General features: G+C 41.5%; 1 protein-coding gene across 6 annotated transcripts in view; it reads right to left on the minus strand.

The window, feature by feature from the left end:
* Positions 1-1,016: 1,016 nt before the first annotated feature.
* The window catches only part of CCSER2 (coiled-coil serine rich protein 2), a 48,950-nt gene continuing 32,502 nt past the window's right edge, over positions 1,017-17,464 (minus strand). For 2 of the 6 annotated variants that reach the window (XM_087932236.1, XM_087932235.1), the window contains exons 11-13: positions 13,314-13,353; positions 7,253-7,283; positions 1,017-6,028 (exon numbers count right to left, since the gene is read on the minus strand). In XM_087932236.1, the coding sequence (XP_087788362.1) occupies positions 5,261-6,028; positions 7,253-7,283; positions 13,314-13,353 (839 nt within the window). In that variant the 3' untranslated portion in view covers positions 1,017-5,260. The remainder of the gene's footprint in view (positions 6,029-7,252; positions 7,284-13,313; positions 13,354-17,464) is intronic. The other 4 variants (XM_026710996.2, XM_087932238.1, XM_087932237.1 and 1 more) reach the window with 3 other exon arrangements.

Here is a 17,464-nt window from a genome sequence, read left to right on the forward strand (position 1 = left end):
GCCAGTAGTGCCGATGAGCAGCGGAGATTGAACTGGTTCTCACCGCCGAGAACCAGTTGGGCCCACCTGGGCTCCTATACTCACCTTTATCCTCTGCTTTTGAAGCGCAGCTGCTTTGCGCAGCACATCAGAGTGCTACATGGCAGCTGCTGAACCAACCGGGAGAGTGCAGACTTGCAGCAGGCGAGTTGGAACGCCTCTGCGCCTGCGCAAAGCGCGCATTTTCCACCCAAAGTGTGTGCCTGCACACAAAGCGAGTCACCAAGACACCTAACCAGTGGTTAAAAAAAAAACTCTGAATCCCACCACTGGATAAGCCGCCTGGGAAGCCAAGGGAAATAATCAAAACCATAGAGTTAAGACTATTTTGGACATGTGATGCGTCACCTAGAAAAATGTGGCGTACTTCACTTAATCCTCCAAGGAAAGATGGAAGATTCCAGGCAGAAGAACATCAGGGCTTCAAAATCTCAGGGACAAAACTCAGCAGCACTTTGTCGTGCGGCTGTTGATAAAAGTAGGATCGCCAATGTCCGATGACGGATTGGCACAAGAAGCAGCAGCAGTAGGCATTTAGACCAAGAGGACAATTGAGACACAAATGAAGGCAAATATACGTGTCCCGGGGTAATCTTGCAGGATCCAATCTGGGTCAGTCACCAGAAACAGAGGTTTTGTTTTGTTTTGGATACTGCAAGAATTAAGAGTTAACAAAAACGGGTGTCAAATCTTGGCAACTTTAAGGTCTGTGGACTTCAACTCCCAGATTCTGGGATTTGAAGTCCACAAGCGTTGGACACCCTTGGTATGTAAAAGATAGAATCAATCTCTTGAGAATAAGCTAAATTCCCCTGGATTTGAAATTTATCTCCTTTTAAGAGTAATTTCCACTGAGCACACTAGGTGGCAGAAGATCCATTCAAAATACATTCATTTCAAGTTTCTCTTTGATTGCCCAGCAAACACCCCCCCCAACACAACCAGTGACAGCGAGCACACACACAAATAAAAACCACTCGAATTAGGAAGTTTATTCAATAAAGCAACACTGAGGAAAGTCTTTACATACAGGCTTTTTAAATTATCTTTACAAGCAGGTTCCAGTATACAGTATTTCTCTCTTTTTTACTTTTTCTTTTTCCCCTTTAGGCAAGAGACTACATTGTTAAAGAGTATTTTGCAGCTAGTACTGATTTAGTACAAAGACTAAGGCTGCAGTTAATCTTGATTAATCATGGTGCTTTTGAGAATCACACAGGCAGTGAGCAGCTTTACCACAGCAGTTGATCAACGTTAAACTTAAGCTTCTGAAAGACCCAGCTCAACTCCTCTAACCATGATTGCGTTTCAACAAAGGCACTACTCACTGACACGATAATCCCACAGAGGCTGAACCAGCCAAAGCCAAGGACAAGTTTAAATTTAGGGGCGTTGTCTTCCAACGGGGCTACACTTCAACTGGACCAGGTCTGTTGCATTTGGAGAACCGCTACTATCAGATAACGGGGAGACCAAATGGAATTGTCAGTCTGGTTCCAGGATGCTTCTGGTGGTAGCAGGAAAGTCTACCCAAAGTAAAAATGCCAAAAAAGAGAGGGAAGGGAATCAAACCTTAGGATGCTTAATGCACCATCACACAAAAGGCTTAGCAGCGTGGACGGTTTGCAACTCCCTATTCCTGGATTCTTGAAATATGTAATGCTCCTTGTTTGCACAAGGCAGATGGCATTTATTGCTGACTATAAAAAAATAATCAAATCAAGCCATTCTAAAGGCAAGCCTCAGTTTTGACAAACGTCTTAGGAATTTTCTCTTTTTGAAGTTACAGCATGAAGAAAGTGGACGTTCAGAAAGAAGACGCTTAACAAGACAAAAAAAGCTTTGCAAGACCAGGTTGCGTAGGCATGCAAGCCACAGCTCCAGGAATACTTTGGGATAGTGAAGAGGCGGAGAAGCGTTTCAGGGGCTGAAAGCTTATGTTTAAAAAAAAACAACAACCCTGAAACATGAACATTAATATGTAGTGAAAAACTATTTCACTACTTCAGCCGTGGACCTTTAAATTTAGGCACAACTCCACGCTCCTCAAGTGCAAATCTGTTTTGTTCCATTTCCACTTCATGATACACATTGCAGTGGTTTAATACCTTGGGAATTATTGCAGCAGAATCCAATGGACACAATGCATGTTAACAAAAAGCAATAATTCAAAGAAATTAAAGAAATCATTAAGGCCACTGTGAATCTGGCTGCCTATCTGAGACTCCTACCCGCTTGAATGAGCCTTCAAATCATATACTAAACCAGAGGGCCCCAAACTTTAAGGCTTGTGGACCTCAACTCCCAGGTTGAATTGAATTGAAGTCCACAAGTCTTAAAAGTTGCCAAGTTTGGAGACCTCGGCCCTAAACATACACAAGGACTTTCTCTGACACAACTGCATTCAAAAGGGATGGCCCTCTCAGTTGTAGAAGGGAGACTCACAAACAATGCTTAAAAACCCACCAGGCCCCACCTTCGCTTTGCCCGATCGTAATGCCCAAAAATTACGACTCAGGGCAGCTCAGTCAACCCTCTCTGGGTGAGGGAAGTTGCCTCAAGACAGAGTCTACATGTTGAGTGCCAACCTTACACGCTGCCATCTGCTACCATCAGCTTGCTTCTCACGCCATGGCCAGCCTGACAATGAAATTGGGAGCAAAAGGCTAGTGTTATCTTGGGAAAGGAATTCCCCCCTCCAAGAGCTGTATCTTCCTGAAGCAAACAGGCTACCTCTAAGGCTGGCACTTCGCAATGAAGTGCTTAAGGTTAATGCCAGGAGCATGAATTTAAGAACGCTAGTTGAAGGCCCCCCTAAATGCATACCATGGTACAGACGTAGTTCAGCCTGATGCAGTTGTGCTTTTGTAAGACAGATTACAGTTATTACTTGCCATTGAGAAGTGTGGGACGACTCTCTCTCGCTCTCCCCTCTCTCTCTCCACTGTTTTTCATCTGTCTAACTCTACAGGTATCCTTAGTGGTTAGGTGTCTTCTGTTGACATGGTACATTCACATCTTGACAGGGACAAGAAGATGGGGTTAGATATTAGGGGAGCGGGGGAGACATAGCTTGATCATCGGTATCCAGAAGGTGTCAAAAAGAGCAAGGCGGTGGTTGTAGATTTTTAATTTTTATTTTTGATCCCCCTCTGGACAGCCGGTGTTTGTGCGATTACATAGGATCCCATCATATTTATAGTGTTGAAAGTAGGCAGACCCTTGGGTCCCATTGGATCAGTCGGCCTGCTTGGACAACGGCTCACTGGACAGGCTGCGTCTGATACACACACACACACAGTGCCAGACTGATCGGCCAAGGGTTCAGCCGCAACTACCTGGACCGATGTGCTGGTCGGCCTGGATTAAACAAGGTTGTGATCCTCGTTGAGGTTCATGGAGCTAATGTTACAACAAACAAAAAAAACCCTGCCTGTTTTAAACACAGTCCTCCTTCAACCACCATCACAAAAAAGGGGGCAACTGAAGCTTAGAGCATGTCTGCCACTTGAAGAAACCGTTCCTTACCCACCCACCCAAGAAAGCATTTTCCGGCCAACAACATCAAGAACACTTCACTGCATACCGTCAAGGTTTACAAGCGACACAAACCCAGCTAATGGTTCTTGGGTCAGTCTTTTGATGATAAACTTAAGTTGGCTCCATGTATTTCTTACTTATCCTTCTTAAGAAAACCAAAGCTACTTTTCCCTGGCTTAATTTAGCCTATCTGGTGCCCTCCAAATAGGCCACAGTTCCTAGCTGGCATATGCACAAGCCAGATTATTTGAGGACGATGAAGATTTAGCCTGATATATTTGGAGTGTGCCAGGTTTGGGAAGGTTATTTTGATTTTTTTTTTTTAAAGGATGTGTTTTTCTATAAGAAGCACTCTATAAGTAATAGTCAGCAGAGCTCAAAATGAATGCTGTGGTGTATTTTTCAAGTTTTATTTAACACTTTTAAGTGTTTTTTTTAATGCCATTTCAAACAAGTGTTCTCAGATTGATACTGGAATAAGATTTTAAGACAATTGAACCACATATACAACATTTGTTTCTGTGGTTCTCGTTAAGCCTTCCTTCCATTGATGGCCTATGTCTGACAGAATTTCTCTGTCTCCAGTGACTTTCTATCATTTCGATAAAGTTTAAAACATTTTTGTTCTTTTATGACTTCCCAAGGTTTCCCCAAGTATGTGTGCGCGTACATAAATGCATTTGCATTTTAAAAATAGGGTTTTAAAAAACGTAAGCTTTATTATGAAAAATAATTTTTGAATCCCTACACATATGGCAAAATTTTGTGCAAACATTCCAAATTGGCTTCTTTGAGATTTTTAGTTGTAACAGAACTCAATAAATAGTGTTATCATTAAGGAAGCCTTGAAATGAAAATTTACAAGCTGGCGGTCATGGACTCATCATTTCCAGAGTCACATCACAAAGCCATTTGACAACCGTTGGTATAATCCAAAGTCTGGGATATATATTAAATACAGTTTTTCAGTTACGCCATGATAACTGATTAAACATTTATATATTCTACAGCTTATCTACAAGGAACGGGTAAGAATTTAAATATAAATATATCCATTTCACCCTGTGAAAACTTGTGGCCACTTGTGAATATGGACCCCAAAAACACAGAGAACAAGTTGGGATCTTTCTTGCGAAAACATACAACCTCCATTAAATATTAAATATACATCTTTTACAAAGTTTGAGGGTTATAAATAGAGACGATTTGCATAGGCCTCTTGAGATACAGAGACAGACTTATGGCTGAAGAGCAACATGGAAAGAAGAAACCTACACAACCAAAAAAAAAAAAGAGAGAGAGAGAGATCAGCAAGTATCATTTGTCCATCGCTTATAATTAATTCCCAGAACCAGAAGGTAGGCCTCAGTCGTCTATTCTTTGAAAGGGGTGGGGGGGAGACATCCAAAGGATACAATTTCCGTCAGCAACTTCCTGGGCAGGGGAAGACCACTGGTGCCCTCAGGAGAGGTCACAGGCTCATGCAGATCGAGGCTTGAAGGAGCAATGCACGCTTTTAAAGAGGGTAAAAACTGAGATGATAAGAAGAAGCCTACTCGGGAGACGTGCAGCATTTGGCGCCTCACGGCTCTCCCTGGGGCCTCCTGGCCAGGAAAGGCGTGGGCAAGCAGGGTCATGGGACAGGACCGCGGCAATGACATTGGAGAGAGTCCCGCTTGGGCTACGTCTTTGGTTTAGGGAGTCGGGAGTGACGATGCAACGTCAGGCCCTCCCCGGGGCGAAGGGCTGGGTCTCGGTTCTGGGGGGCATCTTTCGCTGGCGTCAGGGGCTTCGAGGTGCTAGCCTGAAACCTCTGCTGCTCAGGAGCTACGATGGTTTGGGGGATTGTCCTCGGCTTGGGGCGGAAGGAAATGGCTGGAGGGCGAAGTTTGGAGGCCCTCTGGCTTCTGCTGCTTGGAAGGCAGAGGTTGGACTCCGACAGGGGTTGCGCCTGGCCGCTCAGTGGAGGCACAAGGGAGTCTCTCGAAGAGGTTGCTGGAGGAGGAGGAGGCACTGGCACGGTCTGCTTCGGGGCTCGGAGAGCTCTCGACATCTTTGGTGGCAAAGCCTGGTTTGGCCTGGAGCTGTGACTTTTGAGAGCTAGCTTGGCCTGCCCGTCCTGCCCGTTCAACTTGGCCGAGGGTCCAAGGGGTTGCAAGGCCTTCGATTTCCGACTGGCTACGTCTTTTGCTTTTTCTCTGACCGCTTCGTTCTTGATGGAATGTGCGTTCGCCAGGGAGCTGTCCTCGTTCCGCTGTGTGTTTAAAGTGCTTGGTTCACGCCCGCTGTCCGTGCCGGAGCCGAGGGCAGCATTGTCGTCTTCGTGGCCAACAGGTTGGTCCTGAGGAGGGGGTTCACTGCGAGCCACGGTGGATGATGCTTTTGCTAGTTTTCCCTGGCTGAAGTCTGCGGAATGGGGAAGGTGGCTGGAAGGCTGTAGTACTTGAGGCTATAGAGGAAACATTTCAGGCCAACAGATTAGGATAAGGAAGAATGGGAACCTTACTGGTATCTGCTTCAAAATTAACTTCTGTCTTTAAAGCTAAAGAGCAAAGGGCAACGGAACCGACATTTTCCATGCCTCTGCAAGGGCAACAAAGGAATAAACTATTGCAGTCAAAATCCATTCTTATATTTAGATCTGTATGCAATTTATAAAATGCCAACACTCAACTGGACTCTTATTAGTGTTCCTTTATCACCTGCATTTTTGCCTTCTAGTCTAGAGGTCATTCAGGGAGACTGATACTAAAACATGAAATAATATCAGCTGAAAACGGTTAAAATCAACTAGTCTTCCAACTGGAAAAGGGTGGGTAAAAAGGAGGAACTGGACTCTTTTCCTAAATGCAGTTAAAATTCTTTTCCTGAAGTGAAAGGCAACTCCCAAGGCAAATATCCTCCATAGTTGAGGAGCAATGCAGCAATTGTACCAGTAAACAACAGTCAGAAAATGAGGCGATTGTCTTCATTTGACAGGGTCTTTACTGGTTTAGATGAATTGGGCAACTTCTCCAAATATTTCATCCATTACGCAGGGATCTCCAACTTGGCAATTTTAAGACTTGTGGATTTGAACTCCCAGAATTCCACAGCCAGCCGTGCTTGAACTTTAAAGTCTTAAAGCTACCAAGGTTGGAGATCCCTGCATTAGAGCAGAAAAATTAGCCTATTCCTATTTTTTTTTTTTGCCACAATAGCAGACGTAACTGTCACAATTAAATACTGTATGAGCAAATTTAACCACATGAACACCGTCTTCCTAAGATCCATTGGCTAAAGGCTATTATTTGATTTATTAGATTAATCTGACTTTGAAATCTTCATAATGTATTTCAAAGTCTTTGGGTTCTTCAGCTGTTAATGAATGCAAGGCTTAGGTAGGAGGTTATCTAGGCTGGGTTAATAAGCTGTTTTAATGCACAGTATGCAACCTGGGATTACTACAGTCGTTCCGTTTCATGATCCTTATCTTTCAGACACAATAATAAACGTAAGGAAAAATTCCATAACTTGGTGAATGAGTAAATAGGGTACAGGTCTGAGATCTCAGTTATCACAAGATAAAAATGGACAGTAAGCTACATAACATATTCCCTGTATTTTAGTCTCATTTTAGCACAGTGCATGTGGCTTGACTTTAACAGAGGTTTTCTATGTATTATGTACCCACCTGCAGAGATGTGATGTTAGAAGACATGCAACTGTTGCAGATGGCAAATACAGACCAGCATGATTTGCAGACAGAAAACATACAACACAACACAAATGCAAACTGTCCTCAACATACAGTAGTCCCACACAACGCCCCTGCTTGTATCAAGCCCTAAACACTTTGGAAGGCATTATTTTTTTGCTGATATAAAAAGTGTTCTCTTCCATTTCAGGATTTTAAGAGTTATCCAATGGAAGATAATAAAATAATTGTTCAACCCCTTTATCTCACCATGGACCAGGCAGCATTACACACAAATTAAAAAATGATTTTTCTACAGAAGATCCTTTCTTACCATATATATACATTTACTGAAGTCTACCTTACTCTTTAATAAAATATCGCCACCACTGAGTGGTGACAACATGGAATTTGATCGGTACAAGGAAGAACATTATATATTAATATTTAACAGTAAATGGGACAGAATAAAACACTTTGACTACAGCAAACCTCGCTGTATCACCAATTCCCGAAAATGCATAAAAATGCTACAAAATAAATGTTATGTTATGTTTGTTTATGTTGAAAAACAAAAACGTATGCCTAATTACTTGTGCTCTTACACAAATATGTGAGTTAAGATCCACAGATAGAGTTCTGCTCCTAAAGAATCTCTTCTGCTTAGGAAAAAGTGTGCCTAATGCAACTAAAATAAAACTAAACTAGTTATCAATGTGAGGTGACCTCTGATCGAAAGGAATTGTAAGCCCCGAAAATGTTAGAACTGCCTTTTGCCTAGTAAAATCTAATTTTGGGAGAAGAGGGAGGAAAGGCCAGATGCAAAATTTTGACAGGTCCAACATCAAGTGCAATAATTTAAACCCAAGTTGTTAAATTAAGCAGCCTTCATTTCTAAATACAAATGGATAGGTTTGCACTCAAGTTTCACAGATTGATCCAATTAAAATCTATTTAGAATTTTTTCCTCTCTCTTCTACTTGATCTACAAAACATTTCTCCTCGAAAGAGAGGAAGCCAGAGACAAAACTAGTTGACTCACATTTATAAAGAGTTTATCTTGGAGGGAGAATTAAATAAGGGAAAAAACATAACCGGATCAATTTTCTCCTAATGGATAGTGTGTCTAATCAGGTCGGTGACAGGACAGCGGAGGAAAAGAAGGAAATAAACAGATAAAAGGCTCTGTATAAGGAGGAGAACCCCTAAGTTATTTCCCACTCACCCAGTTCTGAAAGCAATGGAGGGGGAAATACGGAAAATATAGGCTCAAATTTTCCAACTCCTCCTTGATTAAATTACTACTATGAGTCACTTTCAACTTCTCTAGCGTTTGAAAGAAGTTACTGCAAGTTTATATAGACAAGAAAAGGAAATCTTGCTTTCTGGGTATGGTGGAAAAGTTCCCATCTGGTTTTCAGCTCCCGTCTGTTAAAGCAGATCCTGTTTTGGGCCAGGAAGGAACTCACTTCCTTCAGCAAATGCTTAACGGGTCAAATTACTGTCCCAAATGCAGAAACGTGCAGCTTCTTCTTGTGACGGCAGAATCTCCAGACACTATTTTAATCCAGTGATCTTCACAACCCTGGTCAAAAATAGCCAGGGAGCACATAGAGACCTTCCCGGTTGGGTTGAAGACAAGAACTGTCAATTCTGATGGCGGCATGACAGTTGTGTCAACGCTTGAAATTACCCTCTGCATCACCTCATTCAAAGTTTCTGTCTTCTACTCTAACTCGACTGGGAATGGTCTGGTTGGGTGGTGAGAGCAGCTCCCAGAATTCCACTGGCTGGGAAAATGAAGGAAGGATTGCTCTAATCATGTGTTTCTTCTTTATATATATATTAAAAAATTATTTCATTTTATACAAACAATCCATCTTCCATTTAAATAGTGTGTCATCTGGGTACAAATATCTTGTGCAATAACCATTACAGTTTAAACATATTGCTTGGTATTAATACTCTATTCTTCCTTAATACTGATATATATAAAATATATACAATTCTTATAACATTCCCCATCTTAACATTTTTAATTCTTTTCACATGTTCACTGCTTTTCGCTAGTCTTCTTTAATTTCCATATTTATTCTCCAGTCATTGATAAATAATTCCCATATCATATAATGTTCCGGTTGTTCCTTCTCTTTAATTGCCAGTGTTATAGCCTGTTCATTTCTGCACATTCTAATATTTTCCTAACCACATTCTCTTCAGTCGGAATCTCTTCACTTTTCCAATTTTGTGCAAATAGTTTTGAACACTTTATGTTTATGGAGATTCTCAGTCTCAGTCATGGTTGTCCTAAACTTGTTCTATCCAAAAGGCAACTGGACTTCCGGGGGGGGTGGGGGGGTGGGGGGTGTTGTTCTTTGAAAACTTTTTGCTTTTCATCCAAGAAGCTTCTTCAGTTCTAATTTCAGTTAGAACTGAAGAAGCTTCTTGGATGAGAAGTGAAATGGTTTAAATAAAAAATAAAAACAAGACAGTCCAGTTGCCTTTTGGAAAAAGCAGCTTGGGGACTTGTAGACTTTATTGCACAACTGCATTAATGCTGCACAACAATTCACAGAATAGACCTGATGTATCTTGCTTTTGTAGTCATGGTTCCTGACTGAAAACCCTTAATTTAAACAATTAGCAAGATAGCCTTTTCTTATAATTAAGCCCTTGTCAAAACCTGATGGCTTGAAAACAGCAAACTGGTTTTGGTTGAGCCCAAATGTGATAAAATGGTTGGAAGGTGCTGAATGACAATTTATCACATTTGTTGTGGTTCGCCAGCAGCAGGTGCGGATGGCTGAGGTCTCGGAGAGTGAGGACTCAGATGAGGGGCCTGCGTGTGAGGCAGGGATGGGGCCAGGACCATCAGGGAGTGGAGTGCTGCCTTCAGATATTGTGGAGGCTGGCAGCAGTGATGAAGAGGCCCCCAAGGAGCCTGTGCCCAGTGCGTGTGCGCGAAGGGCTGCTCGAAGGAAAGAGCACCTACAGCAGCACGGGCGACTCGGGAGTAAGGCTGGAAGGTGATGGCCCCTCCCTTAAAAGATAAAAGCCAGCTGAGAAACCGGAATTCTTTTCAGGAAGCAAAGAAGTTTTATACTCAAGCCTGGTGGACGTTAGGAATATCTGAATTGGTGTTTGGAGACTCTTTGTGTTTGAATTATTGCTTAGTAACTTTATCTGGTATTCTTGACAGCCTTGCAAAAGCTTGGCAAGGCTCTTTCTTATTGAAGCTAATTGGTTTGAAGCAGCCTTTTACCCGTGAAGGAATGGGATTCCTTAAGAAACATTAAAAGGTTGTGCTTTGTCTCGTGTTTGCTTCCTTGGAACCAGGTTTGGGTCAGAACAACATTAGGAAATGTCTCTGTTTTTCTATCATAATTGTTCTTGCCTTTTGAAGCTCAGTAATCATTATATGAACAGGAATAAATCCAATTCAGGGCAATTCCTGAACAACCAAGCATCAGCCTTTTGGCCATTTTTCAGGGTGATGACCTTTGAAGCATCCCCATGATCATGTGATCAAAATTCAGATGCTTGGCAACCGGTTCCTATTTATGACGGTTGCTGTGTCCCAGGGTTATGCGATCCCCTCTTTGTGACCTTTGGATAAGCAAAGTCGATGAGGAAGCCAGATTCACTTAACAACCGGGTTGCTAACTTATCAACTGCAGTGATTCCCTTAAAAACTGTGCCAAGGGAGGTTGTAAAATGGGGCAAAAACCCCGTAAACAAGTGTCTCAACTTAACCGCAGAGAAGTTGTCCTCAATTGTAGTCGTAAGTCAAAGGATGGCCTGTAGAAATAAAAGCAGCAGTTTGCCCCCTTTGGATCTTTGAATTGTTTTGCACATCTCTGATCATGTTCGTGAGCCTCATGTAGGTCTATTTGACACAGGTGGTCCTTGGATTAGGACCACCTGTTCAGCATCCATACAAATTTATGAGGATGCTAAACGAGTGTTTACTTATGATTGGTCCTTGGAGTTCCGGCCATTGCAGCCTGCCTGGGGGGGTGTCACGTGATCGTCACGGTTTCTCATACTCCCTGCCAGCTTCCCACGACCAAAATCACTGGGGAGGCCGCAAGAAGGCGGAAGCAAGATCCCTGCTTAATGTTGGCAACCAGGGCTGCCAGAACTGCTGTTGCTAAGGGTCGTTGTCAAGTGACATTGAACTTTACAATTGCCTTGTTTCGTTATGGCAATTGCAGTCCCAGTTGCTATTGTTAACTCAAGGACTACCTATATATCAATGGAGTGCAAGCTGTGAGTTACTTGTGGCTTGTTTCATTTGTTTTTTTTTTTTTAAATTGTCCAATGTCTGAGATCGATCGATACTTGGGGAGAATTTGATGGAGTTCAACAATTTAAGAGATACAAGCCCAAAACTGAGAATGTCTCTTTTTCCATCAAAGCTGTATTTGTCAGAATCAAGCAGGTTGTCTAGGCCTTCTGCTTTTGTAGCAGGGAGACAATCCCAGGCTTCCCTTAATGTAAGGATGAAAGAAAACACAAGTGACCTATTTGGAGCACTGGAATATTCCAGTGGAGTTACTGTAGTTTAAAGTTCAACTTTGGTGCAGCCAAAGAAGTCATATATCATTTTTTTTTAAAAAAAAGAGTATAATAATGATAGCATTTGGGGGAACATTTGTTACTGACACTGGGAAAAAGCAGGTTTTCTCAGAAAGAAACCTACCCATCTCTCTCAAGATCAGTGGTGGTATTCAACCGTTTCTGCCCGGTTCTGGAGAGACGGTAGTGGAGATGAGCAGTGGAGACCAAACCGGTTCTCTTCGCTGCTCTGTGGTTGGCCCACCTGCCTGCCCGGGCTACCATACTCACTTTTATGGCCAGAATTCAAAGCGCAGCTGCTTTGCGCGGTGCAGAATAGCGCCGTGCGGCAGCTGCTGCAGCGACCACCATCATGCAGGCTTGCAGGAGGCAAGTAAGAACGCCTCTGCGCCTGCGCAAAGTGTGTGTTTGGCATGCGCATGCACGCAAAGTGTGTGCATGCACACAAAGTGCAGCCACCAAGCCACGCCCACCGAACCGGTGGCAACTTTATTTGAATACTACCACTGCTCAAGATGCACTATTATTATTATTTTTAAAAAAAAACGCTTTAGCATGGCTATATCCTGTGATGACTGGTTCCACATTAAGATGCTCCCTAACCAAAAATTTATAAACAAACAGATTCACCACTTCACTTGGGAACTACTTCAAAACTTGTGTAGCGGAGTGTATGTTTGTATATAATGTGTTTAATGTCAACTCATAAAACATTTTGTATACAAATTTTATAGTTGACAATAGAAAGAAAGGGGGGGATTTCAAAGAGCAGGTAGCAGTGTGGAATCGAAAGTACATTCCATTCGTATTTTCTTCAAAGACTGATTAGATGACTGAAGCTTCTGCGGCACAAAAATCTAATTGGAGAGCATGATTGATGACTCTTGGCTATGATTATTTTTCGTTGGATGATATACCCAGAGGGGTGGGGGGGAAAAGCAGGATCAAGGGTGACAGTGAATTACATATCTCAGAGTTGGCTATGCCGGGTCAATGCTGGACTTAGAATGTTAACTTCAAATAAATCTTTTTTAGTTTTGGGAGTGTGGCTCAAGGCTCATGATTTAATTGGGGTAACTGTCGGAATCCTGACATTTAAAACATATGAGCTGAAAATGTGATTTAAGCTTATCAATGATAAGATAAACTTAGAAGGAATCTGGTGGCATTGGTTTTGATTAATAAACGGTTATTCAAAAACCTTGGAATCACATTGGTGAGTCGAACAATATGCTTGTAAGAATTCTTTTGAGTTTGGCTACCATACGCTAACACCGCTCTCATCCTAAAATGTTTTCAATTTCATTAGAAACTGTAGAGCAGTCTTTTCCTATTTACACAGTGAAATATATATATATATGGAAAAAAAAACACAAGACAAGATCATGCACAATGTGGTCTGCATGCATCATGCAGAAAGCACAACGGTGAAGAGACAAAAGGAGAGGTCGGGGGAAAAAAATCTAAAGTTGTACTGTACCACGCTTTATCACAGAAGTAATGGACTAACTCCTCAACTCCTTGTCAATAGCACAATAGGAAGCAGAGACAAAAAGAAAAAAAGACAAGGACAGTGATATCAGAGGGCCAAGACACAGTAATGAGCCAGCGCCATGATTAAGAACATCCTCTTTACACATTGTGATAGCCACAATGCAGGTCCCCCAATGTCAAAAAGGGGACATCTTTTAAATGCAACCATACCGCTACTCACCTTTATCCAGGACTCAGAACACAACTACATCCGGTCATCCAATGGATCCTGCCCTCACATTTTGCTTTCAGGGGCCATTGCATAATTTTATTATGTCCACCAGGTCACAAAGCTTCAATGTGTTATACTACAAATCCATACTCCACTTTGTCTTTTTTCCACTTAAGGTGGACTATTTCTGTGCTTCCTAATTTTCTACAGTGTAAGCATACCACTCGGCCTCCAATTGTCTTTGGATAACTTCCTAATTTCTTGAGCTGAACATCTGCTATGCTATAGGTATTGTTGAACTACAGGACCCATCAGCCTCAGACAAAATGGAGGGGGTGGATTTTGTAATTCCTATGGAGTTACTCTCTGCCTTTAAATTTATGTAAGTTGAAAAGCTGCTTAATGGATAAGGTCTCCCAGCAACCGGTACATACAAGAGCTAAGAATCTCTAATGAAAAGTTGTAAGTTTTCATGATGTTCTATTTTATTGGAATCAATTTTGCACAGAAGTGTTCTTCTTCCTGATAAAATTTAATAATATTCACAACAAATACAGCTGATAAAATTAGGATCTCTGAGACAAGGGCATCAAAGCACCAAATAGATCCACAGATGCCTCCTTAGCACTGGTTCAAGCTCTCTTTTTCAACTTTTTAAAAACATTTTTAAAATATTAAAAATTCCCTTTTTTAATGGAAATATTGCAAACTTCAGTTTACTATTTTTAAGAAATAAAATTTAAATGGTGGGTAGCTCCTTGAAATAAGAAGAAAGTGATAAGGAATTTTGCTGTCTTCCTTTTCTGTCTGGGGATCCTGTCACTGGATATTTTTTGTCTTAAAACATACCACTGGAATTCTGGAAGGCCACCTTAGCTTCAATTCTTGGTTCTCTAAAATTTTCCAAAATAGACCCCAACAGCAGCAAGACAATAAGGCCAGTGGCAAAATACGTTGCTTTACACAAGCAAAAAGCCAATTCCCCATCCCTAATCAAAGACAATTCTCCGTTTAAATTCTGTTTCTGATTGAGTAAATGTCAAGAATATTACTGTGTCACCTGGAAGAAAAACGAATCTAGAAAGCTGAGTGGTTTAAACATTAAGTCGGCGGTTAGGTGGCAAATCCCAGACAATCTTGTCTGATTTCCAAAATTTAAACAGGATAATAAAGCCTGGCTGGGATTTGATGAAAGTCTACCAGAAAACCTCGAGCTAGTTTGGAATTTAGAAAAACATAGCAGAACAACAGAAGTAAACAATGATAAATCTCTGTTGCCAACACATTGCAGATTTTTTTTTTAAAGAAGTTTTATTTTTTGTGGAATAATGAGAATCATTTCAGCTACATTAATAACAGACTTTTTTTGGTTTTTGCAGATGTCTTGTAAGTCAATATATTCAGAGGTGGGATACGACAGGGATTTACGAGCTTCTCTGCAAACCGTCATTAGCATGCTGAGTGCTGAGAAGCAGCCTGTGAAACAGCCCTCTTTTCCTGCTTTTTAAAATGCAGCTGTGCCTCGTTCGGCAGCTGAAGTTGAAAAATCAGGAAATAAAGATCAGGTAAGAGCCCGGGTGGGCAGGTGGACAAAAACATCAGCAGACATAGAACCAGTTCTACGTCTGCTGCTCTTCAGAGCTATCGGTTCTACAGAGGTGGACAGAACTGGTAGAAACCCACCCCTGAATATATTTATCTACTATTACATATATTTCTTTTGCTTTATGTTCTGTATTTTTGTTCATTTGTTCCAGAACAGAAGCAGTGGCAGTAAACTAAAAAATGGTTTTCAGTCTAATAGCTGCTACAAAATATTTAAAAATTGTTGCTTTTAGCCAAAGAAATCCTATTTATAATCAGGATATGGCTTCAGCTAACTGGAACCCTTTGGAGACACCCATACAGATATTAATCCTTCATATGGTCAGATCCAAATGAAATAAAATGGCCACCTCTACAGTTCAGTTCCCAGATTTTGCTGTACACAGCATGGCATCAAGCTCAGGAATGGATGGTGAAAGGATCACCACTATAATGCTTACCCTTCCATAGAACTTTGAAAAAGACTGTATTTTGGGTAGTCTTTGCCAATTCCCAAATGTTTAACCATTAATCCAGTCTAGCTAGTCACTCACTTAGAAAGGTCTTAAATTATATCAGCTAGATCTGAATACCTGACCATCAGGATTTGTTCTGCATAGCTGTTTCCAGTTAGTCTAATCCATCTGTAAATGGACAACACTCCATTTGAAACCATGGTCTAGGGTTCAGAGGTGGGTATTCAGCAGGTTCTGACCAGTTCTGGAGAACCAGTAGCGGATGTTTTGAGTAGTTCAGAGAACCGGCAAATCCCACCTCTGATTTTACTAGCCATGCCCACCAAGCCACGCCCACAGAACAGGTAGTAAAAAAAATTGAATCCCATCACTGCTAAGGTTGATTTGTAAGTGTTGGCTTGTGTTTAACTATGGAAAAAACAGAACCTTGCTAACTGAGGGAAGCCAAAAAGCATATTACAAAAAGCTTTACAGACTTTGTTGATTCTTCCTTACTGAAGGTCCATATTCTCCATGTTGATCTTCTCCTTCCTAAACTAGACATGGAGAATTTAACCACCCAGATCCAAACCAAATCTATACTGTCCCAGTTCTTCACTCCAAAAGGGCACACACATAAAACTTATGCAAAAGCAAAACATTAATCCAGAAACAAAAGAAATCCTGGTGGAAATCTCTCTCTCTCTCTCTCTCTCTCTCTCTCTCTCTCTCTCTCTCTCTCTCCCTCCCTCCCTCCCTCTCCCTCTCTCTCCAGTGATAACACACTGCAGGGAAAGCAGCCCAACTAAACAGGCAATGATTCAATTTGTCTGCAAAATTCCAGTTTGTTCAACAAATTGTGGTCAAACTAAACATTAGCTTAAGTACAACATATTAACTGAAATCTCCACTTATTCTGAAACCCTTTCTGTTATTTAATTATGACAAACAAGTATACCAATATTGTGCACTGTGTCAGATATTGGTTGACAATTGCCATGGGTGCCCCATACTCGAAGTTAAGATGCCCTGACATAAAACCCTGAAATAATGCAGGAGTGACTCAAGGAACACAAGTTGTTAAACTACAAAAGAACTATATTCCTTGGTTTTCACATTTTAAACCATCTGACCTTTGTCCTTACTTTGAAGGTCTGTTTCCTATAACCTGCGTATGTTAAAACTCATGAAGCCTGTCGTAAGATTTTGGTTTTTTAGCTTTTGAAAATCTGAAGTGTTGCTTTTAAAATTTCCCTCATAAAAATTTAACAACCCACCCCAAATTCTAGTCTCTATATCAGAACTCTACAAATCCGCACAAATGTTGTTTCTATTGCGCATTAAGAACAGAATACAAACAAACAAGACATCCCATTTTAGTTCAAACAGTTACAAGTTAATAAGTAATATTAATCCAACATGCAAAATTGAAAAAGCTGCTTTTAGCTGTTACGTGCTGTTTTTTTGTTTTTTTGGAGGGAAAGGCCAGCGGAGAAACATACACACGTAGCTAGAAGCAAAGCTTAATTCTCCGAAGAAAGCAACGCGTCCTGTATTATTGAAATACGGCTTGCCACGAATGTATCTACACAAATATTTTGCAAGGAAATTGGGGTGGTGGGTACGCATGCCAATAACAGGGACGAACACGGCCACACATTTCAAAAAGCCACAGGGAAGGAGAAGGAGGCAGGAGGGCAAGCCAATTATATTTTGCAGGAGAAAGGAATAAACCTTCCAGACCGATTTAAGGTCCATTGTATAAAACTGTTTCCATCCAGTCGTCAATGGCAGTTTTATAGTAAGTGAAGGACGCAGAGGGGGTTATAGGGATTGTCCGGTGTTGTTGCAAGGGAGGGCAGAGAGAGCGGAGCAACGGGGGGATGC

This window comes from Pseudonaja textilis, chromosome 4 (assembly GCF_049901715.1).
Source record: "Pseudonaja textilis isolate UNSWEBS1 chromosome 4, rPseTex1.2, whole genome shotgun sequence".
Taxonomy (NCBI): Eukaryota; Metazoa; Chordata; class Lepidosauria; order Squamata; family Elapidae; genus Pseudonaja; species Pseudonaja textilis.